The following is a 26,314-nucleotide window of genomic DNA, read 5'->3' as shown; positions in this document are numbered from 1 at the left end:
GTAAGCGAGATTTGTATCCCGAACAAATGACAAGTGGACTGTTACTCAAATGTGTAAACAGGCTTGCGTCGACATTTGACTGCCAGGTGGGAGAAGCTGCGTTCTTAATACGTATCATGTTTTGTTTGCCGCAGCGGACAGACCGGGAAGGGATGTCGTTTTCTTGTTGGATGGCTCTGACGGCACAAGAAACTCATTCCCAGCTATTAGGGACTTTGTCCAAAGAGTGGTCGAGACACTGAGTTTGGATGACAACAAAGATCGCGTCTCCCTTGTTCAGTATAGCAGAGATGCAGCCGTCCAGTTCTATCTGAACACATACACCACAAAGGGCGAGATCCTTGGCATTGTCAGAGGATTGCGACACAGAGGTGGAAAGCCCCTCAACACCGGAGCGGCTCTCCAATACTTGAGGGACAATGTCTTTACAGCTTCTGCCGGCAGCAGGCGCCTTGAAGGCGTCCCACAGGTCCTGATCCTGCTTAGTGGCGGAAGGTCATTTGACAGTGTTGATGCGCCAGCTTCTGCTCTCAAACAGCTGGGAGTGCTGATCTTTGCCATCGGAAGCAGAAGCTCCGATAGCGGAGAGCTGCAGAAGATAGCTCACGATCCCAGATATGCTCTTTCCGTGGCTGAATTCACTGACCTCCCCAATGTCCAACAACAGCTTCAGTCTTCCGTGGAGGCTGTGGTGATTGAGGTCACCCCAGAAACGCCACCAGTAATTGGTACGTGTACAAGAGCAGCACTCACTGGCGGCCTATCAGACCCCCCTTTCCTAAAACGATTTATAGTTAACTATCCTGTCAATTGTTTTAATTTGAAGGGACTGACAGGGAAACACACCTGTGTCCCAACAATGTCAGTTGTCGGCTAGTGTCACTGTCACTTTATTTGTCTTTCCGTCTTTTCTCAGCTGAAGCCAAAAAGGATATTGTATTCCTTCTGGATGGTTCTGAAGGAACAAGGAATGGCTTCCCCGCCATGCGCAATTTTGTTGAGCAATTGGTGGCAAAACTCAATGTGGGCGTTAACAAAGACCATGTCTCTGTGGTCCAGTACAGCAGAGATGCAGAGGCCAATTTCTATCTGAACACGTACACCACAAGAGAGGATGTTGTGGATGCAGTCAGAGGGCTAGTACACAGAGGAGGCAGACCCCTCAACACAGGGGCCGCCCTCCGATACGTCAGGGACAACGTCTTTACAAACTCCTCAGGGAGTAGGCGCTCGCAAGGTGTTCCTCAGATCTTGATCCTGCTAAATGGCGGCAGGTCTTTAGACAGCGTAGATGCGCCAGCCTCTGCTCTCAAACAGCAGGGCGTCTTTACAATCAGCATTGGAACACAGAACTCTGACGGCAGTGAGCTGAAAAAGATCTCCTATGACCCTAGTCATGCACTTGCAGTGTCTGAGCTCTCTGACCTCCCCAGTGTCCAAGAACAGCTCTCCTCTGTAATAAGCAGGGTGCTCAGAGCCACACCCATGACACCAACAGTGACTGGTAAGCGAGATCTGTATTCCGAACAAATGACAAGTTGACTGTTACTTAAATTTGTAACCAGGCTTGCGTCGACATTTGACTGTCAGGTGGGAGAAACTGGGTTCTTAATACGTATCATGTTTTGTTTGCCGCAGCGGACAGACTGGGAAGCGATGTTGTTTTCTTGTTGGATGGCTCTGACGGCACAAGAAACTCATTCCCAGCAATGAGGGACTTTGTCCAAAGAGTGGTAGAGACACTGAGTTTGGATGACGACAAAGATCGTGTCTCCCTTGTTCAGTATAGCAGAGATGCAGCCGTCCAGTTCTATCTGAACACATACACCACAAAGGGCGAGATCCTTGGCATTATCAAAGGATTGCGACACAGAGGTGGAAAGCCCCTCAATACCGGAGCAGCTCTCCAATACTTGAGGGATAATGTCTTTACAGCTTCTGCCGGCAGCAGACGTCTTGAAGGCGTCCCACAGGTCTTGCTCTTGCTTAGTGGCGGAAGGTCTTTTGACAGTGTGGATGCGCCAGCTTCTGCTCTCAAACAGCTGGGAGTGCTGATCTTTGCCATCGGAAGCAGAAGTTCCGATAGCGGAGAGCTGCAGAGGATAGCCCACGATCCCAGATATCTTATTTCTCTGCTTGATTTTACAGACCTTTCCTCTGTAATGAGCAGGGTGCTAAGTACTGTGTTCATGAAACCAACAGTTACTGGTAAGCAATATCTTCATCACAATCTTTTTTCCCCCAGCAACCTGCAGCTGATTCATGGGATATATGAATATATAAAAGTATATAAAGTATAAATAAATCAAATAAAAATAAATACAATTTCAACAATATACCTTCTTTTTCTTGAAATTGTTAGAAGAAATATTTCTACATTATTTAAAACTTTTGTCTCCCCATATCTCTCTCCTCTTATAATTCAGGTTAAGGTTTGATGTACACCTATGATGTACATTTCCAAAGGATCCGAGTCCTGATGATTTTTTAATATGAGTTTCCTGTTCCATGTGCATTGCACCTTACCTTATGTTATGCCTTTGGGCGCAATCAGAATTTCACTCTGAGTTTACTACTCTATGTTTGGAGAGACAGAGCGCGCTCCCCTCTCATTCATTTCCAAATGCAGCCAATGTAATCTAAACCAATTAGCAGCTCATGCTTGAACTGTTTCTATTAGGACTACCTAACGGACTAGTGCACTGTGTCCCTCTTTGGAGTGCCTGGAGCGCGGACTGGCATTCTGTTTTTAGTGCACTCTGAATAACCCAAATGCACATTTGAGCAAAGCTTTGAGCTTCCTAACGGTCGGAGTGAACCAGTGCGTGCTCGGAGCGTATTTCCGAACATACTTTCTTGAATTAGATGTAGAATATGCAGCACATTTTTTAACTGTTCATTGTTGATTGCTCATACACATTGACTGACTCTCCTGAACATATATATTACAGTTTTACGTTGTATTTTTCATCTTAATGATGGTCTCCTTTAGTTACCACAACCACCCAAATACAAAACAACTGTGTATTTGATATCAACTTCCCAACTGTTGTCTGTTTAATTTCTGCTATAATGGAATAACTACCGGCATAGTGAAAGCTTTTTTTTAAATTTCACTCAGAAACAATGTAACATACAATTTTCCTCTTTCCTTAGCTGAGTCGCAAGGCCCCCAGAGGGACATCATCTTCGTCGTCGACGGATCTAACAGCGTTGGAAGGGATTTTCCTATCATCCAGGAGTTCATCAATAGGGTTGTCCAGAATCTGAACGTGGGCGAAAAAAAGATCAGAATCGGCGTGGTCCAGTTTGGCGATTATGCGCAGGCTGACATGTATCTGAACACACATAAAACCAAAGAAGATGTCTTGAATGCTGTCAGGGGATTAAGACAGCGGGGAGGAACACAGCGTAACCTGGGTCAAGCTTTAAAATTTGTCAGTGAGGACATGCTGACAGCTGCACGAGGTAGCAGGAAACAAGAGGGTGTACCTCAGTTTTTGGTTGTCCTCTCCAGTGGGCCTCCCACAGATGACATTGTTCGTCCGGCATCCACCCTCAAACGATCGAGAGTTATTCCGTTCAGCATTGGAACCAGGGATGTGAAGCCTGAGGATCTGCAAATCGTGTCCTTTGTACCTAACTTTGCCTACACTATCGATGATCTCCCAAGCTTGGATACGGTCCAAGAAAACATAATCAATAGTCTTACTGAATTATCCGACGATGACATCGCCAGGATCATCCCACAATTCCCAGTAATTGGAGGTAGCTATATATTCTACTGCACTCATGTGAAATTGATTGACATGCTGTTTTGTTATACAGTGGACCACCACTATTTGCAATTTATGAGGACCAGGCCAGCCCGCGAATAACGAAAATCTGTGTATAATTGATGGCTGTTGATATTATTTTTCCAATCCCAAACAAATCTTCAAAAAAGGCTAGCAAACATTCACGATACATTTTCTCAAAAAACAGGAGTGAAATTGGAAGAAAAAATCCAACAACAATGAAAAAAACAACAACCAAAAAAAAGCAAATATGAAAAAAAAAGTAATTATTGGATTTTTTTTTTTTGTACATACGCGAATGAGCCAATCCACGGCTGCCGAACCACTAGTATGCAAGGACCAACTGTATATCATTAATTAGCTCATGTTGTAAAATATATCGCCAATTATACCTTGTTTCCTTGGATTCTTGTTTTTTTACAGAAATTGAACCAAGCACAGGTGGAGAAAAGAGGGATGTCGTGTTTCTCATCGACGGCTCCAGTACAGCACGAAATGACTTCCCTTCCATTCGTGAAATGATCAAAAGAGTTGTGGAGAAGTTAGATGTTGGACTGGATAAAGTCAGAGTTTCAGTTGTACAGTATAGCGACGATGCAAAGGTAGAGTTCCTCCTAAATGAATTTTCCACGAAAAACGAAGTACGCCAGGCTGTAACGCAACTTCGAAGCAGAGGAGGAAGTCGTCTGAACACAGGTCGTGCTCTTGAGTGGGTCTCTCAAAACATCTACCAGAGGTCCGCCGGAAGTCGCATCGAAGATGGAGTGCCTCAGTTTTTGATAGTAGTTACCGGTGGAAGCTCTACAGACGATGTTACAGCTCCAGCAGACCAACTTAAGAGAAGCCATGTTGCACCTATCGCCATCGGTTCAAGGAATTCAGACCCGGATGAGCTGAGGAAAATTTCCTTGAAGCCTGAACTCGCATACACAGTTGAAAGTTTCCAGGAGCTTCCAACTGTGGAGCAGCAGCTCATTGATTCAGTCAAAACAATATCCGCTACTGATATCATCAAAAGCTATCGCCCTCCCGATGTGCTCTTAGGTAAGATGTCAATGTTTAATTGACTTTGCTTGAATACATAACTAAAAGTCCTTGTTTTATTCATCTTTCCAGATGTGTTAGACGTTGGTCGAAAGGACATCATTTTCCTCATTGATGGCTCAGACAACACAGGCGTCACTGGTATTGCCCACATCCGTGACTTTATCTTGAATCTTGTCCGACAACTCGACGTGAGACCAGACCAAGTGCGTGTGGCCCTCGTCCAGTATGCGGACCGAGTCAAACCAGAGTTCTCGCTCAATTCGCACAACGCCAAGCCAGATGTTATCACGGCCGTTAGAAAACTCCGTCAAATGGGCGGCCGCTCCTCCAATCTGGCTGATGCGATCGAATATGTCATACAGAATGAGTTAAAGCCCTCTGCCGGTGTTCGTCCACTGGAGGCCTCCCAGCATCTTGTGGTTCTCACAGGTGGACGTTCCCCGCAAGATGTGTCTCTCTATGGGCCTTTGCTAAAGGGATCCAGGGTCAACTGTATTGGTATTGGAGCAAGTGGAGCAGACACAAGGCAGCTTGCCCAAATTGCTAAGTCACCGGAAGATGTTCTTCAGGTTCCTACGTTCCCTGGCCTGCCGGCAATCAACGACAGGTTCGTGGCAAGACTGAGGGGGACACTTCCTGTTGATCCCACCCCAGATGAAATTCCAAGTGAGTGTTATGGAAATGAACAGAGTATTAGCATATCATCACTGTCCTGTGAAAAACATTTATGTGCATTTTTTTCATTTTTTTTATTTGAAAAGGGTTTCTGCATTACAGACTTCCCATTAACGTGATTTTTTTTTTTTTAATTTAAAAATTGTACATACGTGTTTTTCACAGGACAGCAACGATACGTTCTAACAGCTATAATAACTCATGAAATACCCTTTTTCCTTCTATGTGTTATCTCGTCCCAGCACAAGGCCTGCCTGCACCCAAGAAGGCTGATATTGTGTTTTTGGTGGATGGCTCCATAAATCTGGGCAGAGAAAATTTCAATAAAGTGATGACATTTGTCGCCGAACTAATAGATCTGTTCTACACTGACCGAGACAACCTGAGGATTGGACTGGCGCATTATGGCACCGATGTGTCGGATATGTTTTACCTCAACACCTACAAAAACAAACCAGACATTATTAGTGCCATCGAACGTGCAGATTATAAAGGGGGGCGTAGAACCAACACAGGGGCGGCCATTCGACACATACAAAATGTTCACTTTTCCAAAGAAAAGGGCAGTAGGAAAGATGAAGGCACTCCTCAGATCCTCATGGTCATCACGGGAGGACCATCGTCTGATGACAGCAAATCAGCGGTACTCGGCTTAAAGAAGAGTGGTGTGAGAGTCTTTGCCGTTGGAGTGGGTGACACGGAAAATGAGCTAGAGACCCTTGCCAGTGACTCCTCAACAGTGGCCAGAGCCAGAACCATCCAGGAGCTCTCTGAGCTCAATGAGCAAATCCTGGGGACGTTAGATGACGAAGTGAAGGGCAAGCTGTGCGTTGGTGTACAGGAAGCCCCCAAAGGTAAGAAATATTACACCAATATTTTGTCACGATCATGATAGATAGATAGCTCAATAGATCAATAAATAGACAAATAGGCAGCTATACAGTAAAACTGTTTTAAAAAAAACTATCGCTATCAACTGCAAATTTCCGTAGTGGGTAAACAGCGATACCACTAATAATAATTAATAGTGCATTATAGAATCAACCATAAAGTATGAATCATTAAAAAGAGAAGTATTGAGGTAGAATTCAAAGAAATTGAAGTGCCATCTAAATTAGAAAAAACACAAGATTAAGATTCGTGTTTGTGTCGTAAATAATAAATGAAGTCTAATCATGCTACAGTAAGATACGTACAACTACAAAGTGTACAAAGTGTAGTATAATATTATTGTCAGTGAGACAGCGTATAATTGTCATGCACTTAATATGTGCAGTATATGATCAAATCTAATAATAGTTGTATTGCACAGTGAAATATGAAAGAAATTCCACATTAAAATACTGAAATGTAAAGGACAATCATATACAGTAACGCCACACTATATCACAGTTCACAGTTAGAAGGCCAGCTATATACAGTAGCTGATTTTTTTGTTATTAAGTGTTATTACATTATCTTTTTATTCTGCTTGTCCTATATTTTTGTATTCTGCATTGCTCTTGCTCTCTCCTAATATGTGTAAAAATGTGTTTATATTGTTTTAAAAGTGTGTATAAAGACCTTATAAAAGTTTAGGTGCCCTAAATGCTACAAAAACATACCTAAACTGAGGATTTTCACTAATTAGTTGTGGTTCTGGAAAGTAACCCCTGCGATGGAGGAGGGATTACTCTACTCACATTCTGCTATCACATTTACACAAAGTGCAAACATACAGGTATAAATATGGATAATAAAAATCTTGTACACAGTAGAATGTACTGTATGTGTATATTCATAATATTGATTGTAAATATGTCATATGTATAACATTATTGCACAGTGTCCAGACAGAAGTATTCTGTATCTTGTACAGTGTTGAGCTGTTCAATCAATGACTGGTGAATGGCGTAAAAGGTGATAATGGACTAAATCATTTTTGTATGACAATTTTGTCTTTTCTAGCCTGCAACCTCGAGGTGTTAGTGGGCTTCGACGTTTCTGCCCAAAATATATTCAGTGCCCAAACCAACCTCCTGAGCAAGATGGCTGCCATTCTGCAGAGGATCTCCAAAATGTCGACCATCAGTTGTTCATCGGGGCAAATTCCCTCCATTCAAATTGGCATGGTGGCCATCGACTCCACCGGGCAGCCGGTCCAGGTGGACTTCTCCGACAATGCTGACAAGCTCTTGGACGCCTTTAGAGCCCTTCGCGCTCGCGGCCCCTTCGTTCTCAGCGGCAAGACCATCTCGGCTTACACTGACAGATTCAGAAACAGACAAGATGATACTGTCAAGGTGGGTTTATGAGACACATGTGCCTTTCTCATAGTAAGTACAGTCAAACCTCAGTTCACAAACTTCTAGCCTTCAGAGACTCGGTTTGCGAACCAAAGTCATTTTTACCTTTTACATAATGGGAGATACAATTATTCAGTTCCAGCCCCAGTACCAAGTAATGTTTTACTTTTTTCTATGGGTTTAGTTGAGAAAACATATGCAAATAAATGAACCCTTTCCTGCCTCTTTGTTCTTAAGAATAGTACAGAATGTAGATAGAGCTAGACTCAAACACGCAGATCAGAAAGATGATTAGTTCCGAATAGCATTATCACTTGCACGTTTCACATTCTTGGTAGCCATAGCGAGGTCTAATTTACAGAGAAAAAAAACCCAGAAAGATACAGTATCTATGTGTGAAGTACGTGATGGACAGAGAGAACAATGTTTCCACGGGGACTGCCAAGACTGCTCTCAAACTGAGTTTGTGAACCGAAGCAAGAAAGTCTGTTTGAAAGTCTTGTTCAAAAAACGATTTGTTTGTCCCTCAACTGAGGTTTGACTGTACTTGAAGCGATGATGTCTGACTGTAATCTTTTCATTCCAGGTTGTTATTCATCTGACCGACGGTATTGATGCACCCTATCCTGAAATGAGAAGGCGAGTGGAAGAGCTCAGGCAATCAGGTGACTACTACCCTTCAAAATGATCAACTCTCTATATTGCAGACATTTTTAACGCGCTCGTGTACTGAACGCTAGGAGAACAGTCAAACAAACAAAATGCGCGCATGGGTTCAGGAGCTGCTCATGCTCAGACACTAATACGCAGACTCGCCAAAGGATGAGACAAGCGGCCACGCTCCCCGCAGCTTACCATGTCACGTGCCACCCCACCAGGACCTACCACTTAAAGGCACATATCTAACAGAAACAAAATTGTGTTTTTAAAATGTAGTTTTTAAGAAGTTTAAAATGTGCTTAAATCATGTGAAAGGGGTACAACTTTTTTTTCCACCCATTATGGGTGGGTAAGGAACATAGCCCGCACGATGACCGGGGGGTTGACTGTAATGACAAAAGAACATTTTCCATCTGCAACCAGGAGTCAACAGTTTGATCCTGGTCGGGCTGGAAAGAGTGCCCAGGTTTGAAGACGCTGCGTTGTTGGAATTTGGCCGTGGCTTCAGGTACACCAGACCCCTACGACTCAACATCCTAGACTTGGACTACGAGCTAATGGAGGAACTGGTAAATGGACAATTTCACTGCGCAGAACAATATAAAATACTGTATATTCGCTAACAGAATGTTTCCTTAATGTTACGTAGGACAATATTGCAGAGAGGGAGTGCTGTGGAGTGCCGTGCAAATGTACGGGCACAAGGGGAGACCGAGGCTCCATAGGAGTTTCAGGGACTAAGGTAAAAAAACAAGATCAAAATACCTTTAAAAAGTAAGTTAAACATGTTGATTGTTAGGATTGCTTTGTATTTTTAGGGTCGACCAGGTGGTGGAGGAAGCCAAGGACATCCTGGTGATGAGGGTGGACCGGTAAGTTTATTTGTGGTCCCTTTCTGACAGTGTTTATACAACAACACTTACAAGACTTGTAAGTTGTATTGATTTGCAGTCATGCGGTTTTCATGAAATATATAAATTATTTCTTGTCATGCGTTAACATATTTTGTGGTAAATATCTGATAACAGGGAGAGCGAGGTCCTCCTGGTGTGAATGGAACTCAGGGTTTCCAGGGCTGTCCTGGACAGAGAGGTTTCAAGGTAAAGGACATGATCATTTCATTGATTGTACACATTTCTGGTGAATTAAGTCCCTCTCGAAAGTGCTTCATCGTTATTACGTCTCGGCCTACATAATATTTTGTGGGCTTTCTCAGACAAATTGTAATCCTTGTGAAAATGTACATCGGGTGTAACCCTCAAAAATGATTTGAAGACAATTTACATTTAATGTATTAGTTTTATCAACAAAATTTTATCCGATTGCTACTAAATTTGAACCTCATACCCGAGACAGATGGGCGAAGCTAAACTGCCAAACATTTGAGTTTTTGTCATTGCATGTGGGCGGCGCACAGCAAATTCTGATGACATATCCTCTGAGGGTCCTTTGATTTTTCTCATTTATATAAATATACTATATAATCACTGAATGACATCGACTTTGCTGTATGCTAACTATGATTTCCAACATGCTTTCCTCAGGGTTCTCGGGGATACTCTGGAGAAAAGGTGACTTCATTTCCTTTTTACATTCACATTGTGAGACTGACCTATTTAAAGAACGCTAAACAAATGCTAACCGGTTGCAGGGTGAATCTGGAGAAATCGGCCTGGACGGTATTAATGGAGAAGAGGTAATGGCGTCTGGTGAAATGTAATCAGAATCATATTGTTACAGGGATAGAATTGAATACATTTGCATCTGTGGCGGTGTTCTCAGGGCAAAAGTGGAGTGGCTGGACCCTCAGGAGACAGAGGACATCCTGGCAGAAGAGTGAGTAATGGATTTTTTGTTATGAATATTTCCCAGGCAACATTTTCCCATCTAATGTTTTTGTCTTTGAATCTTCCAGGGTCCAAAAGGCATCAAAGGCCAAGCAGGGGACCGCGGAGAAATGGGAATCAGAGGAGACCCTGTGAGTTTCGTTAATATTTGCTGTATTGTAACCATTGAAACGAGTCTTGGTGTCTGATTGATTGATATTGATATTTCTGCCTTAATAGGGTACAAGTGGAAGTGATAACGGCCGAGCTGGACCAAAAGGAGACCCTGGTGATGCCGGACCGGCGGTAATGTCCCCAGTTGCATACAGTATCTAGGAATATAATACGTTGCATAAGCAAATGCAATACATTATAACAAAAAAATATATAGTATGAAACTGCATTTACAAACGCTCACTACACGCCAAACACACACATACACACACCAAACATACATACACAAACACATTTCCAAACATGCACTAAACACAAAGTCACCCACATCCACAAACACAAATCAATCACACATCAAATGTATAGCCTAAATATGAACTTAAATACACACATCAAAAACACACAGCCCAAACTCACATACACACCTTATACACGCTGTTACCTAAAAGTGACTTTGCACTGTTGTGTCTTGTTGACTGCTAGGGCGATCCCGGCGAGGACGGAAACAAGGGAGCACCCGGAGAGCCAGGAAGAAGGGTAACACATTCTATCACTCATTGCTTTTGCCATGTGGCCACTTTATATTTACCTGGATGTTTTCATTAGGGAGCGGATGGAAGACGAGGCGCACCCGGACAAGCTGTAAGTCTATTTTTTTTTTTTTTTACATGATATGACCAAGGGTAATGATGTCGCCTCATTCTAATATGTCACTGTTTCCAATCAAGGGTAACGCGGGACCGCCTGGAGTTGACGGTGTGAGGGGAGAACCTGGAATCGGAGGATCAAGAGTAAGACGTCCTATTTGCAAATGTTTAGCCGTAGGTAAAATTAGCGATGTAGCACCCCCTGGAAAGTTACAAAAATATCATCCCCAAAACCAGTTTCATCAGTCTTCATGAAACTGAGTGGGCAAGTCTGCTTTAACAGAATGCATGAAACGGCTCAAGGGCCCATGTGAGAAATTGTACAGAAAGTGAGCCATTTTGGTTTGAAGAGGTCATTTTGGGTCAATAGTGCCCCCTGGAAACATAGAAAAAAAATTATCCCGCAACACCAGTTTCACAGACCGACACGAAATTGCGTGGCCAGGTTTATTGAAACACGACACATGAAAAAGTCTCAAGGACCCATGGGAAAAATTCAACAGGAAATCTTTCATTTTGTTTTGAAGCGGCCATTTTGGATGAATTTCCTCAGTAGTGCCCCGTAGAAAGTTAGCCAAAAAAATTAGTCCCGGACGCCAGTTGCACCAATCAAGACAAAATTGGGTGAACATAGCTATTGGAACAGGATGCACAAAAAAAATAAAAAATCAAGGATGACACATGCTTGAAATTGAACAGGGAGCCACGCATTTTGGGCAAATCCCTTTTGTAGTGACCCCCGAAAAGTGTTTTTTTTTTTTTGTTTTGTTTTTTTTAATTCACCCCCGACACCACTTCATCGATATGTTGTACCAGGAGGCATAAAAAAGTCTCATTCTCGAAATTGAAAGGGACATCAAACAATTTGCTTTCAAGTGACCATTTTGGGTGTTTGGTGTTGCGTGCAGCTTTGATTTGCATTTCCAATACACATGGCATGACATAATGTCTCATCTAGTTGTAACATAGCGGAAGCCAGTGCGTCATCGCAATTGCCTAATTTGTCTTCTTGACTAGGGTCCAGCAGGACCAAATGGTGCACCAGGACCCAGAGGAGAAGACGGAAATCCTGGACCCAGGGTGAGTGAGCCTCGTAGATCTTTTCTGTTACAAAAATCAATTGTTGACTTAAACTGTGCATCCAGAAAGTATTGGCAATTCTTATTTCCCCCCCCCACACATTTTGGGGTGATGTGTAGAGAATTTTGAAAAAAAAAAAAAGAATCCATTCCATTTTGCAGAGGCTGTAGCGTAACAAAATGTGGAAAATGTAAATATTTGCTGCATTGTTTATTTAAAAGCATAACAGCAAGTAATGTCTTGTTCCTATGTGGGTGTATTTTTCCTTTGTAGGGTCCTGGGGGAAGCCCTGGTACTGCGGGAGAAAAGGGAAGAAGAGGAGCCATTGGTCGCAAGGTACACACTGAAACCAATGTTGGCGTGGCTTTGTGTTCTTTCCGCGACAGCCTTGTTTAATTTCTAAACACGCAGGGCCTAAGCTTCGCTCTCTCTCATGTTACTGAGCACACACGTGTAATCTACTGGAGGAAAACACCATGTGAAAACAACGCTGCGCAGACAGAACCAAAGAAAATATCGCAATTACATTTTTATATACGTACCTAATGCTATGTTCATGATGTTTAACTTTTGACATTTTTTTTTTCTATCCATCACGCTCTGTCTCGGGTTGTGTCTTTGCGTAGGGAGAGCCCGGCGATCCAGGAATTAAAGGCGTCGTCGGACCCCTTGGACTCCGCGGAGAGTCTGTAAGACATCTTCCATTCGGTATTTGTCAAGCTGATGAAAGATGGCGGCCAGCTCAAACGGATGTGTCGTGTTTTTCTCAAAGGGCGAAGATGGAAGAGATGGCTTCGGCATCTCAGGGCCCAAAGGAAGAAGGGCAAGTCCATTTGGTCATCCCTTTGTTTGGACTTCTAACATACTCTCGGATATGGCTGTTATTATATTACATCATATGATATCATTTTGATATAATGGGACATAATAGATTGGTTTTCATCTCCAGGGTGACGAAGGCTTTCCAGGGTTCTCAGGGCCAAAGGTAAGCAAAACGCTGACTCCAAAGAGGAGGAAAAACTATTTTCAGCTAGGTTTTTACTTGTGGTTCATCTAAACTAGCTGTGGACACCAAAAGTTACAGTTCCGTACACAACGCATCTTGATGGTGGTCACCGTTCAGTTCACATCGTGCAACAAAATGCCAAGGATGAAAGTGCTTTTCTTTGGTATAAACAGCAACGGATTTAATGAAACATGAAAAAAAATCTTAAGATTGCTAGTCAAAAAACTATTTGGTGTAATAAAAGGTTTGCAATTAAATCTAAAAAAGAATAACGTGTCCAATAAATCAAAAAATATTTTATATTACACAGCTTCTACAGTATACATGATACACAGTATTAATACACCATTTAAATAAGTTTCTTTTTGAGAAAGTGCTTCATCTGTTATTTTTTTTTATAACATCAATATTATAACATCAATAGGTGTGCGTGTGCATGTGTGCGGGACGTGTCTATAAGACAACTCAATAAATAATAGGATTCAAGGATGCTGCTGATGAATACCGTTGTTATCAAAGTAAAAAACACAGCTACCTTTATCTTCCAATACATCATCACCTCAACAACTCTAAACCTCTACACTACAATATAGTAGTAAATAAATAAATCACATCGTACTCACCACGTTTTCTAATGCAGAGGCTCCTGCCTGTCTGTGTGTGCTAAAAGTTAGCATTTCGTATGAGTGGAACAGTTAGCCCGTTAACTAAACAGTTAGCTGCTTACTGTTCCAGGAAAGCAGTGTTGGTTGACCCAGCCTCATAAAGTCAAGTTTTTCCTTAAAAAGTACACCCTGAAAGGGGATTTTTAAGCATTTCTGATGTCGTCGTCCTTCGTAAATCGAGCTTCGGCGCACGTAGAGCTAAACCAATCAGAAAAGCCACACATAGCTGAACCAATGACAGGTCGGAAAAATTCGCTTGTTACCAGGCTGCAGAGAAGGCGTTCCGAGGGTTAATCTACAATCTGATTGGCTAAAAGAAGAACCGGTGATTTCAATGGGGCGTGAGTGTCTGTGGTCACTCGAGATTGCGAAAGAGTTGTAAAACATACTATTTGCATGGCAACGCGTCGAAGCTGAAATTTGATTGGACAATAAATAAATAAATAAATAAATAAATAAATAAATAAATAAATAAATAAATAAATAAACAAACAAACAAACAAACAAAGAAACTACAAATGACTGGAAGACCCATGGCCAAGACACACGCTATGAAATTAAGACAAAAGGCTGTTGGAAATAATGTACTATTACCATTCCATTTAAGTTGTAAATATACGTCTGTACTTCTGATAGTGTCGTACATAAATAAATAAATAAATATATTAGTGCTGTCAATCGATTACAATTTTTTAAACGAATTAATCGCAAAATTTTCCATAATTGATCGCAATTAATGACATTTTTTGAACTCCAATTTTCTACGAAGCTTGGAAGAGATATTTACTTGAATAACATCTCGTAATTAATGTGTGAAAAAAATAAAAGTATATTTCGATTCAAATACTGGTCTAATAGCTTTCTTTGATCCTTGAAAATGATTCTATTCCTGTAAAATATAACTGTTGAACAATACACCAAAGACGTACAACTAAAATGGTATTTGAATTTGGCTGTGCAAAGTGCGGAAATTATTTTGGATTTCCTCAATGAGTCGTCGGGCAACTTTTTAAAGTAAAACTACCTAAAAGTCTGTTTCTGCGATTGGCTGCAAAGTGAGCAGAGGTCAGCTGCCACAGGGCGTGAATAAAACGGAGTTAATTTTATTTAACGCTTTATAAAATTCCAATTAATCTCCAAAGTTAACGTTTGAACTTTGACAGCCCTAATATATACGTGTAGCTGTTGTCTGCTGCTAATGTGTCTGGGTTGTCTTTTTACTAACCATGCAGGGAGAAGCTGGTAACGCAGGAACCAAGGGTGGACCTGGTATTCGAGGAAATCGTGGACAAAGGGTAAACTGAAGTATTATGCTTTGTGACTGTGTGCATGTGTTTGTTCGGGTTTCAAAGTGGGTTTTCAAAGTAGGGTTAGGGTTTCAAACTGAGGTTAGCGTTTCACAGTAAGGTTTCAAAGTCGGTCAGGGTTAGGGCTGGGTGATTATGGGGAGAATATGAATCACATTCATTTTGATTGATATTGAAATCACAATTAATAAACACGATTATTCATTGATTTCAAAACTTTGCATTTATTCAACTACCAAAAGACTAACTAAAACTTTAAATATAACTTGAAACAACAACTAGCAAATAAGCAAGAAACCTGTGTGTATGTGCTCCCACAGCGTTTGTGAGGGAATATGCGTTATTTGAAGGGACTTTGAAGTCAATGCTAATTTCCCATTAGCCTGTCCAATGGAATTTTACATTGACTGCCAGCATTGGCACACACGATGTTTCTAAAATGAAGCATGTCTTGTTTTTACATATACAATGTGTGTAATTCTTTTTAGTTGTGCCTTTGTGTTGTGTTTGTCCTTTTTTCATTGATTATAACGTGTCTATGATCGTGTAAAGGCAAAACGGAAGTTGCAATTACGTCTCCATGAATTGCCCAGCCCTGCTGGTAGCTTGCAGTCCTTCACAAGCTGCGCTCTATTTCTCGCCAGGGCGTGTCTGGAAATGCCGGAACACTCGGGCAGAAAGGAGAGGTCGGCTATTCGGGGCCTTACGTAAGCAGCGTCCTTCACTTCCACCTCATCCGACAAACTTTGCAAACGTTAACATCGCCGTTTGTCCTTTTGGTGCCTTAGGGTCAGAAGGGGCCCAGAGGACCGGGAGTTGTGGTACGAACGCCTTTAACGACTCATCCTGCTTACTTGCAAAAGAGCTCCAGTGTGATGTAGTTTTTTTGTTGTTTTTTTTTTTTTGGTCATCAGCAATGTGACCTCGTCAAGAAGATCAGAGACAATTGTCGTAAGTGTCATCCATTCAGTTCATCAACACAGTTGAAGGAGACGTTTTGTTTTAAAACACTTGCCAGTTTTCATTGTAGCATCTCCATCATGTAACTTCTACTTGACGGACCAGCAATTATGCTTGCTCCGAGGGGGCTTCCTTGTCTCATGCAATTCAGCCACTGCTCACTCTACGCCCCTCTCCACTGTACGGTTGAACAAGATTCAAAGTACAACAAATATGGCCAAATGAAATATTAGACTATATATTAACATTTAGAGAAAAATTAAAAAAACAAAAAATATTCAAGAGTAATATGAAATACAGCAATTGTGCTGTATTAGATGTAAAATAAAAATATTGAAGCACAATTATAAATAAAAACTCAAATCTTGAAGTTTTTAAAGTATGAAGCAAGCCACTGCTCCACTTGTATTGCAGGGCTGAATGTTAGACAAAAATAAAACAAATACTTTCAAAAGATTCAAGTGAGCCAAAAGTCCTTCCTCCAGACGTTGTCCGTAATTTGTCCCCTTCCAGTATAGCTTGTACGTTCTGCTCTAATTCTCATTCTTGTCCCTTTCGTTCACAGCGTGCTGCTTCGGTAAGTAGCAAACCCCCGCCGCCGTTTCCACTTTGAGCATTCATGTTCACGACCCAAAAAAAAAAAGGTTCTTTTTTTTTTTTTTTTTTTTTTTCAAATGTCCTCCCTAGGCAAGCAGGAGTGCCCCCTGTACCCGACGGAGCTGGCCTTCGTGCTGGACGCGTCCAACGACGTGGGGCGGCCGGCCTTCAACGGCATGCGCGAGGCCGTGCTGCGGCTGCTGCGCGGCCTCACCGTGTCGGAGAGCAACTGCCCGCGCGGCGCCCGCGTGGCCCTGGCGCTCTACAACAGCGAGGTGAGCACCGAGGTGCGCTTCGCCGACGCGCTGAAGAAGCGCGCGCTGCTGCGGCGCGTGGAGGGCCTGCAGACGCTGCAGACCAACAAGCGGCGCAGCCTGGAGACGGCCATGAGCTTCGTGGCGCACAACACCTTCAAGAGGGTGCGCAGCGGCTTCCTGGTCAGGAAGGTGGCCGTCTTCTTCGTGGGCGGCTCGGTGGCCAACCAGCAGGCGGTCACCAACGCCGCGCTGCGCCTCCACGACGCCGGCGTGGCCACCGTGTTCCTGGTCAAGAGCGAGGACAGGGCCCTCGCCAGAGCCTTGCAGGTAACGCTCACGCCGCCTCGCCGACGTTGCGCGGCAACTGGCTAGCGTTCATTCGGGGCTTGCTTTGCTTTGTTTGGGCTTTGCTTTTGCTGTTGCGTTTGGCGGCGCATCGATGACCAAAGAAACAATGAACCCACTCCTACTTGTATGCTCTTTCTGAAACACCCTCGCCATAGCTGTATGTAAATGGGAATTGGTGTCAAGGAAGTATGTTGAAGTGATACATTTTGACTGTGTATGAAAGTTTTCACAGGAAGCAGTGGACAATCAGTTGGTGTGTCACATTGCTGACACGATCTTGTTGTCTTGTGCTCCACAAAGGTGAACAACACAGCACTGGCCCAGGTCATCGTCTTGCCCAGCCCGGGAAGCGCACAGTTCGAATCAGTCATGACTAAAGTCATGAACTGCCATCTCTGTTTTGGTAAGAGCGTCAAACAATCTCAAAGTCAAGACTTTTTTCCGACCAGAAGGCCCCTTTTAGAAAAAAAACAACAACAACAAAAAAAAACGTTTTTAAATGCAAAAATGTTAGCAAAACAAAAAAAAGACAGAATATTCAATCAAAAATATTAGGGGAAAAAAATTAAAACAATCAAGTTGATACAGAAGTATTAAAGTACAAATTATAATTTAAACACTATTATTGAATTTTATTGATACTGGCGGCATTTTGCACATTTGCTCTAGAAACTTATATGGTTATGGCTACCACAACATAGATGCAAGTTTCATTAGCCCTCTATGGAGTTTGACATGGTGCGTTAGCATTAAGCTAGCAGGCAAAGTTTGGTTACTGTAGATCAGTTTTTCTTTGTTTTTGAGGCAGTGTACTAGATGTAAAAAAAAAAAAATAAAGCTGGAGAAGCACTAACGTAAAGTGGGGCTTTTCTCTTTCGCAGACATCTGCGCCCCGGACCAAATGTGCGACTACATCCCACCGTCGTCCGGCCGAGACAGAAGGTCTTTCACCACCGACGTGGACATCGACATGGGCTTCGTGGTGGACAGCTCGGAAAGCACGTACCCCGTCGTCTTCACCGAGATCAAACGCTACATCGCGCACATGGTGGAGCACCTGCAGGTGTCCTCCAGCCCCGAGACGTCCGCCCACCACGCCCGAGTGGCCGTCCTCCAACAGGCGCCCTACCGCTTCCTCCACAACCAGACCAAGTCTCCCGTCCGCGTGGACATCGGCCTGACCGAGCACCAGTCGGCGCAGGGCATCGTCAAGTTCCTGCTGGAGAAGACGCCCCAGCTGGAAGGCGGACGCGCGTTGGCGGCCGCCATGGACTGGGCGGTGGAGCACGTGTTTGAGAAGGCGCCGCTGCAGCGCCCGCGCAAGGTGTTGATGCTCTTCGTGACGGGCGGCGTGGAGGAGGACGAGGCGCAGCTGGTGCGCGTCGCCACCGAGATCAAGTGCAGAGGCTACTTTTTGGTCATCTTCGGCGTCGGCGAGAAGCTGAGCGCCGCCGACGCCCGCGTGCTGGCCCGCATGGCCAGCGAGCCCTCCGACGTCTTCTTCAAGAGGCTGGACACCATCTCCCAGTTTTACGACAAGCACCTGCTCACCTTTGGACAGATGCTGCCCAAGTACATCAGCAGTAAGTTTTTTTTTTTTTTATGATTCAATATTGTAAAACTGTCTAATATTCGGTATTCTATTTTTCATGTTTCTCTAATATAGGTGTGATTTTTTAGGGGTTTTTTTTTGTGCTAACTTTCTGGGCTCTATTTTCATAGACAGCGTAAATTCGGCACGGCGTGACTCTGCGGTCACACCAGCATTTTGTAATTTTGTAGATGGACGCAAAAAAGATTGGTTAGCGGCGTTGTGGGAGTGAACACAGCCGACTCCATTCGTCGCCTCTTATTTTCCTTTAAATGTGGTACGCTCACATCTCGGTGCGGACAAGAACGTTGCACTTCCTGCTCGCACAAAAGATCATCTAGAAAAAATAGAGCCCTCTAAATTATAACATTTTAGGTTCTTTTGCTTTTTTCTAATGCTTTTTGTCTAATATTTTTGAATGACGTTTCATATTGTAACATGATTATTTCTCATGTAATATTTGTCAATGTTTTGGTGTTTTTTTTTATCTAATTGTGTTTGTCTTCCATTGCAGTTGAAAACGCTTTCTTCATGTCCCCCGAAGTGTCCAAACACTGCAAGTGGTTCCAGAGCGATCAGCCCCTAAAAAACCCTTTCACCACTTTAGCACGCCAAACCCAGTGAGTTATTGTTTCGTTCATTTTTGTACTATCGGCATAATCATTATCTTCCTCACTTTTCCACGTGATCTTCTTGTTTACAGGAGCCAGACAAAACATCACGAAAAGCAGCAGGAAACTCATCCAGTTAATCACAAAGGTACGCGCAATTGTTACCAAAGCAAAAACGTCTTTTTTTGCTTTTCTTTTTTCAAGGAAAAACAATTACATACATTAATTGCAAGCCATAAAATATACACCTGGACAAAATATATATATATATATATATATATATTTGAAATAAATATAAAAATATTTAGACACCAGACAACAACAAAGGAACACAATTTGGGAAAGACAGATATTGGGAAAGAAATATCAGATTAAAAATGCAAAAATAATAGATACAAAATATGATATACCGTACAATACAAAATATTACATAAAAAATAATAGACATTGGAAAAAATGTTTAATTGAATTTTCAATGTTAGTGTCTTCCACCACTAAAACGCTGCACGCTCACGGTTTTTTTTTGTTTTTTTTGTGCGCGTGTTCAGCGTCGGACGCGGAAGAGCTTCACGTGTCCAACGTGACCCGCAGCGGCTTCAAGTTGCGTTGGACCAACCCGGACCCCAAGAACTTCGTCTACTTCCAAGTGACGGTGACGCGCCTGCGCGACCACGCCTTGGCCGTCAAGACCAACGTGTCGGCCTCCGAGCTTTCCGTGGACAAGCTGGAAAGCGGGCAGACGTACCACGCCGTGGTGACGGGCCACGGCGCCGACGGCCACGTGCTCGCCACGCACAAAGGCGTCGTCACCACCAGTCAGTCGGCAAACTCTTCACACCCCGACCTTGGTGTTACTCGGGAATATTTGAGTGAAGTTCCCTCTGCCAAACATGAACATTTGCTGCTTGTGTCACTGGCAGAGGCGGCGGCGCAGCGGCCGGTCATCAACAGTCGGGTCATCACCGCCCCAGTCAACATGCCACTGGACAAGCCCGACACGGGTAAGCAGGCCTCATGCTCAACATATTTATGCTATGTTAACTCCAAAAGTATTGGAATTTTTCATGAATACACATCAAAATGTTAAGACATGAATGCTAGACAAGAGGTCACATGATCAAATGGCAAAAATCTTGGCAAAAGAAGAAGAAATCAGATGCAAGGATTATACAACAATTACAACATAAATAGACAAAAAAGGAAGAGAAATACCACACAAGAGATGAAAGATACACAAACAGATTAAAAAATACAAAAGGAATACAAAAACATGCGCTTTGGAGAGGCACAATATTGAGGGGAAAATACACACATTACCACAATTTTTTATATATATATATATATATATATATATATATATATATATATATATATACGTAAGGATTATATATATATATATATATATATATATACGTAAGGATTTTGGGGGGGAATAAAAATGCAAATATTTCATTTTGACGATGCACAATGACAAAAACAATGACAAACGACAAAAAAAAGGAAAAATGTTGGTGACAAATACAAAAATGTTGAAAATATACTATTAACAGACAAAGTGAGTTACATTAAAACAAACCTAATCCAACCCTGTGAGTGAGCACTCGCTTATTATCATAAAATCAAACCCAGTGTTTTCAGTCTGCAGCCAAATGAAAGGAATGCGCCTTCATTGTTGTAATGTTTGAGCTTGTACCACAGAGACAGCGAGAATCTCTTCCGATCCGATCATCGTCTATCCGTCTAATTGAAAAATCATCATCAGAAAATGTTTTGACAATTGTGTACTTTGTTCCCATGTGTGCCGCGGTCACAGTGCCGGAGCCTGAGCCCCAGCAGCAGCAAGTGGACAAGGCGGAGCTCCGCCCGGCTCCAGGTTAGATCCCCCCAAATTTTCATTGCTTGACATTCATGGTCTCATAATTCCGCATTCCCATTCCAAGTGGAAAATCTTTTTTTTTTTTTTACCGTAAATGAATGACAATAATTTCATTTGGCTTATCAACAGCGGCCTCCACAGCCGTGGACATTTGCCAGCTGCCCAAGGAGGAGGGCACGTGTGCCAAGTTCGTCCTCAAGTGGCACTACGACGCGCCCAGCAAGAGCTGCGCGCGTTTCTGGTTCGGAGGCTGCGGCGGGAACCAGAATCGCTTCGACACGCATGAACAATGCGCCAAGGCTTGTGGAAAACCAGGTAGGAGGCCGTCACGCTGCTGCCAATGCTCGCGTGTAGGCCAAATGAAAGAAGACATTTTCGAGGAAAAAGTCACATTTTTTGCGGAAGAAGGTTGGATATCTTTGCAGAAAAAAAGTTGTATATTGTTAGAGTAACACATTTTTCCAGATTATTATTATTTTTTTTTTTTTTTGGAAAAGAAGAGATTTTTATCAGGAAAGTAAAATTGTAAATAAATAAAATTAAACACTATAAATGTTATATTATTTATTACAAATATATTATCAGAAATATAGAAATTATATAACTTCATATTACATTAATATATGATATACATAAATGCATATATTATAAATATAAAAATGAAATTAAATAAAAATGAAATTGTAAATAAATAAAATGAAATATTATAAATATGATATTATTTATTATACATGTATAATTGTATAAATATATAGATTAATTTCATTAATATATGATATACATAAATACATTATTATAAATATAAACATGAAATGAAGTAAAAAGAAATCAAATGATAGAAGTGTTTATTTTCCTACCTTGAATCACTGTTTTAATATTTAGAGTGTGCGCAACGTGACAGTGGCTTACAATAATGCTGACTGCACAGTCTCATGTTGTTTGGTGCCATTTGGATGGCGGCGGTCGTGTGACCTGTGCCCATGTGTCCGCAGCGGCCATCAAGCAAGGGGTGATGGCTTCACTCAGCACATAGGAGACGGATCGCACCCGTGGCCAGCCTTTACCTGTGTTTTGAGGAGAACAATCCACACTGGTCAAACTGTACGAATGGAGGCTGCACTGGATTCCACACCAATGGACTTGACCCCGCCCCAAAATCTTCCGCTGGTCACTTTGGTTCTTTCATTTCCCCCGTCACAAATGAAAAGCAACATTCGCCGCTGCATGAATCCTTTTTTGTTTTTGTTTTTTAATCTACTGGTGCTACTTAAAGTGTTTGTTTTGCAGAGGGTAATGATGTGCATTTTGTTTTGTACAGTCAAGTTGTCACATTGTTCGTAGTGCAGATTTATACTTCATTTTAAGCAAGCGGGGAACCCCAAAAAATGTCCCATACACTCAAGACTTGCATGAATCACTTCACCAAGCTTCGCGTGTTGCACATTCACCAATTGACTTTTCTCGGCCCTTTTAATGTCGTTTGATAGCCGTGTTTCCTTGTCGCCACACGCCAAAAAAGTTGACACGAGTTGTATTAAATTGCTAGCAACTGCTTGAATGCAAATACATGAAGTGCACTTCTTGATCCACTGCCTCAAACAAACCAAAGCAATCTCAAGATAGAATGTATTTGTTGTTTTTGTTTCATTTACTGAAACTTGTGTTTCATCTGACTATAGAACACAAAAATAAAATAGACTTTCTAATAAACAATCAACTTCTGGTTTTTGCACCCCTCCATCGCCTTTTCCCACTTTTCAGCCCAAACACGACTGAGAGCGACTGTCTTGGCATTTCACCTGAATACGATGGATATGAGAGCTAATCGTTTGGTGGCGATGGGGCCAATTCCCGAGGTGGAGTCAGCCACAGAAATGCCGGGAAAAACGGCAACTTCAAACCACGCTCGGACTTTAAACAAAGTGCTTGGTCAATTTACTGTATTTACTTTTTCCAAGGAAAACCTCTCAGTTAGCCACTGCTAAAGCACAAATACTACAGTGCTCAGTTAAATAATGCTTCAAAAAGCAAATTTGTTCTGCCAAGTGAGAAGCGGATGTCTTTATTTATTTATTTATTTTTTTCCAACCAAGCAGTTTTTCCAGATGTTATCTCTCGGGATTCTTGAAATATTAACGCAATAAACTCTTCATTTCCTGTATTACTCCCCATTCAATTATCATCTCAACTCTGGCTTGCAAGTACTTTGTAAGAAGTGGAAAAAAAAAAAAATCACTTGATGAAAAACAGACTCACGGTCTCCTGCGGTGTGCTTACCGTGAAACGCAAAGGTGTCTACGTTCCGGGCTGCTTTGCTACTTCCGGCAGCGGGTGTCCTCCAGGAGCAAAACGCGCTGCCAGGTGGCAGAAAGCTTGCCGTGAGTCATCGGCCGCACGTCCTTCTATGTGAGAAAGAGCAGACGCATTCGCTGCAGTATCCGATCGGAAAGACAACCGGTGGTAATCCAACATCACTAACAAGCTCTGCAAATGGTGACGCATTTGACGAATGGTCAATGATCCAATGAGTTGTGTCGTATTAAGAAATGATGGAGCACTGCTCCATCCATTTGGAGCCCAAAAGCAAAGTGCTGCGGCAGCACTCGTGCAGCCGTCCCAACGATGACTAACGCTGCTGGCGCTGCGTCTTTCCAATCCAACAAGAGCCATAAAAGTGGAGGAGGCTGTAAATGACTTTCACATTGAGCAGCAGTAAACCGTTAAATTCGCTCCAGCAGGCTCGCCGTGTTAGCTCAAACAAACGAACACCACCCCCCCCCCCCCCTTTTATTTGGTTAAGTGCATTCGTTCGAGTCTGGTAAAAGTCACTCAGAAGCGCCCAGTGGAAAGTTCGAGAAAAAAAACAACAACAACTTTGGACCAGTCAGCAGTTTCACTGATCATTCCAAACTTTGAATGTCTATCAGAACAGGACACATGAACAATTCTCAGGGGGGCCCTGGCAGGAAATCCGATGTTTTGCTTTGAAGTAACCACTTTGGGCGGATTCCAAAGCTCCCAAAACGGAACTGGCTTCGGTTGTTTAAGTTCACCATCTTGAATGAGCAGACTCACGGCTGACTCGGCAGATTTGGTTTTCACTGACTCTACTTGGCCGTAGCAGATGATTCGGTCGTATGATAAGTCCCTCAAGTTATGGCGAAGAACGCCGCAGACTCCGAAACTTCAGGAGCGCCGAGTCTAGACGGCAGACTCTGATGAGTCACTTGTATCGGTTGACTGACTCCGGTGAGTCCTCGGCCAACAACATGGACTCAACACTGGCTCCCTTGAGTGGCTGATTAAAAAGCCACAATTTTGCAGCGTTTAGTGTACTCTTCGTCCTCCCACCCACCACTTTTCTTTGGCTCCTACCGGACCCTCGTAGCATTTTCCCCTTCTGTGACGGACTCCCCTACCTGCTCCATCTTTTCCTCATCTCGGCTCGCTCTCTCCTGAGCCTCCCGCGTCCTCCTCGCTCTCATGCTCATGACTCATCTTGTTCCCCACATGGAAACATTTCCACTGTGTGGATGTGAGACGGACACATGAAACAACTCCCAAATAGAAAAGCAGCAAATACAAAAGAGAGAAGACTATTGTGGATGGAATCTTAAACCCCAGTTTCATGAATAAAAAAAGTGACAAATACAATTTCAGACTGTTCACATGCAGCGTCGTCCTTTCGGCTTCTTCCGACTGCTGCGGACGTGCAGCAACAGCAAGCAAACGGAGGAAGACGATGACAAGCACAGGTGGACACAATAACCTAACCAGACAGACATAGACAAAGGGACACAAGGAAAACAGGAAACTACTATTCTAAATAAAAAAATAGATCATGGCAATATTAAAAAACCCAAAGATGTTTATAATATCTCTTTTTTCATTTATTGGCTAATATTTGAGTATTTCTTTCTCATAGTTGTATACTTCCAATATTTTAGATTTTTTTTCTATCCGACATTTTTGTCCAGTATGCCTTTTGAATTTTAACTACTATTTTCATTCCCCCAATATAATATTTTTTGTCGCATTGTTTCAAATTTTTCCATGTATTCATTTATTTTTTTTCCATGATTGTATTCCTATCTGGTTGCATTTTTTTTGTCAAATTTTTCATCAGATATTTGTGTATTTGTTTCTAGTATTTTTCTGTCAAATCCAGGTTAAAAGCCACGCCCCTCCATACAAACGAATAAGATGTTTTTAAGCATTTTCCAAATCATTTTTTTCCAAAATCTCGTTCTTGCACTTCGAGTTCTTTTAGTAATTTTAGTAAGCTACTTTTGATTTCTTTACTTCTAAATGTCTTTCATTCTTTTGCAATGTTTGCAAATACTTTTCAACGTTGCCCTTATATGAAGGACATACCTTGTGCATGAAGTGCATTGAGTATTTTTTTTTCTCCATCATATTTGTGAATTGCTTTTTCATACTTGTGCTGGAGGGGTATATGTATTTTGTCTATCACTGGATTTTAAGACATTTTGGGTTATAAAGGATTACTTTGGCTCTCCTTACAGCAAATGACCTATTTCCTAAAGGAAATATAGATCATAAAGGCACCCTCCTGAAGACAGAGCAAGCTGGTTCAAATAATGGATGGATTGGTTAGCATCGTTTGTGGCCGCCTCCACGGCGTCAACAGTTGCACAAGAGTGCCCTCTGCTGCTTCCCATTCGACACACACTTAGTGCGTTCAGTGCCATGCTATCATGTGGAGGTCGTCTTCTTTATTTAATAGGTGACGTCACCAGAAGCAATCTCTATTTACAGGACACTGACTCATTCAATCAAAAATAATAAGCACAAAATAACACTTGGTCATTGACGCCTTTAAGATTCAACTTATACTGTATAAGGCGGAGATGATCGGGAGTAAGGCGGAGATGATCGGGAGTA

At 42.4% G+C, this 26,314-nt stretch overlaps 2 protein-coding genes and 1 long non-coding RNA gene across 14 annotated transcripts in view; 1 reads left to right on the top strand and 2 right to left on the bottom strand.

Annotated features, from left to right (window-relative positions):
- Nucleotides 1–15,169, bottom strand: part of mlphb (melanophilin b) — a 96,359-nt gene extending 81,190 nt beyond the window's left edge. For 6 of the 10 annotated variants that reach the window (XM_086050959.1, XM_086050964.1, XM_086050965.1 and 3 more), the window contains exons 1-2: nucleotides 13,821–14,074; nucleotides 7,535–7,763 (exon numbers count right to left, since the gene is read on the bottom strand). The gene's annotated coding sequence lies outside the window, so the exon portion shown is untranslated. Of the gene's footprint in view, nucleotides 1–7,534; nucleotides 7,764–12,733; nucleotides 12,890–13,820; nucleotides 14,075–15,087 lie in introns of those variants that run through there. The other 4 variants (XM_086050961.1, XM_086050960.1, XM_086050962.1 and 1 more) reach the window with 4 other exon arrangements.
- col6a3 (collagen, type VI, alpha 3) overlaps nucleotides 1–23,122 on the top strand; it is a 25,254-nt gene extending 2,132 nt beyond the window's left edge. For 2 of the 3 annotated variants that reach the window (XM_086050952.1, XM_086050950.1), the window contains 41 exons: nucleotides 135–728; nucleotides 917–1,504; nucleotides 1,639–2,208; nucleotides 3,157–3,768; nucleotides 4,221–4,841; nucleotides 4,914–5,510; nucleotides 5,762–6,373; nucleotides 7,467–7,801; nucleotides 8,391–8,469; nucleotides 8,888–9,033; nucleotides 9,114–9,206; nucleotides 9,283–9,336; nucleotides 9,493–9,564; nucleotides 10,009–10,035; nucleotides 10,116–10,160; nucleotides 10,247–10,300; nucleotides 10,380–10,442; nucleotides 10,531–10,596; nucleotides 10,948–11,001; nucleotides 11,071–11,106; nucleotides 11,193–11,255; nucleotides 12,129–12,191; nucleotides 12,465–12,527; nucleotides 12,818–12,880; nucleotides 12,964–13,014; nucleotides 13,141–13,176; nucleotides 15,095–15,157; nucleotides 15,814–15,876; nucleotides 15,958–15,990; nucleotides 16,084–16,120; nucleotides 16,695–16,706; nucleotides 16,817–17,310; nucleotides 17,632–17,734; nucleotides 18,213–18,914; nucleotides 19,437–19,542; nucleotides 19,626–19,681; nucleotides 20,082–20,348; nucleotides 20,454–20,534; nucleotides 21,347–21,406; nucleotides 21,539–21,724; nucleotides 22,402–23,122. In XM_086050952.1, coding sequence (XP_085907078.1) covers nucleotides 135–728; nucleotides 917–1,504; nucleotides 1,639–2,208; nucleotides 3,157–3,768; nucleotides 4,221–4,841; nucleotides 4,914–5,510; nucleotides 5,762–6,373; nucleotides 7,467–7,801; nucleotides 8,391–8,469; nucleotides 8,888–9,033; nucleotides 9,114–9,206; nucleotides 9,283–9,336; nucleotides 9,493–9,564; nucleotides 10,009–10,035; nucleotides 10,116–10,160; nucleotides 10,247–10,300; nucleotides 10,380–10,442; nucleotides 10,531–10,596; nucleotides 10,948–11,001; nucleotides 11,071–11,106; nucleotides 11,193–11,255; nucleotides 12,129–12,191; nucleotides 12,465–12,527; nucleotides 12,818–12,880; nucleotides 12,964–13,014; nucleotides 13,141–13,176; nucleotides 15,095–15,157; nucleotides 15,814–15,876; nucleotides 15,958–15,990; nucleotides 16,084–16,120; nucleotides 16,695–16,706; nucleotides 16,817–17,310; nucleotides 17,632–17,734; nucleotides 18,213–18,914; nucleotides 19,437–19,542; nucleotides 19,626–19,681; nucleotides 20,082–20,348; nucleotides 20,454–20,534; nucleotides 21,347–21,406; nucleotides 21,539–21,724; nucleotides 22,402–22,442 — 7,961 coding nt within the window. In that variant the 3' untranslated portion in view covers nucleotides 22,443–23,122. The remainder of the gene's footprint in view (nucleotides 1–134; nucleotides 729–916; nucleotides 1,505–1,638; nucleotides 2,209–3,156; nucleotides 3,769–4,220; nucleotides 4,842–4,913; nucleotides 5,511–5,761; nucleotides 6,374–7,466; nucleotides 7,802–8,390; nucleotides 8,470–8,887; nucleotides 9,034–9,113; nucleotides 9,207–9,282; nucleotides 9,337–9,492; nucleotides 9,565–10,008; nucleotides 10,036–10,115; nucleotides 10,161–10,246; nucleotides 10,301–10,379; nucleotides 10,443–10,530; nucleotides 10,597–10,947; nucleotides 11,002–11,070; nucleotides 11,107–11,192; nucleotides 11,256–12,128; nucleotides 12,192–12,464; nucleotides 12,528–12,817; nucleotides 12,881–12,963; nucleotides 13,015–13,140; nucleotides 13,177–15,094; nucleotides 15,158–15,813; nucleotides 15,877–15,957; nucleotides 15,991–16,083; nucleotides 16,121–16,694; nucleotides 16,707–16,816; nucleotides 17,311–17,631; nucleotides 17,735–18,212; nucleotides 18,915–19,436; nucleotides 19,543–19,625; nucleotides 19,682–20,081; nucleotides 20,349–20,453; nucleotides 20,535–21,346; nucleotides 21,407–21,538; nucleotides 21,725–22,401) is intronic. The other variant, XM_086050951.1, reaches the window with a different exon arrangement.
- On the bottom strand, nucleotides 22,083–26,314 carry LOC147136829 (uncharacterized). The gene is made up of 3 exons (XR_015089486.1): nucleotides 24,829–26,314; nucleotides 23,687–23,811; nucleotides 22,083–22,473 (listed from the first exon to the last, which is right to left on the bottom strand). It is a non-coding gene; the product is annotated as an uncharacterized LOC147136829 (long non-coding RNA).

Source organism: Filicampus tigris, chromosome 14, assembly GCF_054856515.1.
Source record: "Filicampus tigris isolate MCC_2025a chromosome 14, RoL_Ftig_1.0, whole genome shotgun sequence".
NCBI classification, from domain to species: domain Eukaryota; kingdom Metazoa; phylum Chordata; class Actinopteri; order Syngnathiformes; family Syngnathidae; genus Filicampus; species Filicampus tigris.
This window is presented reverse-complemented; position numbering and strand designations above follow the sequence as displayed.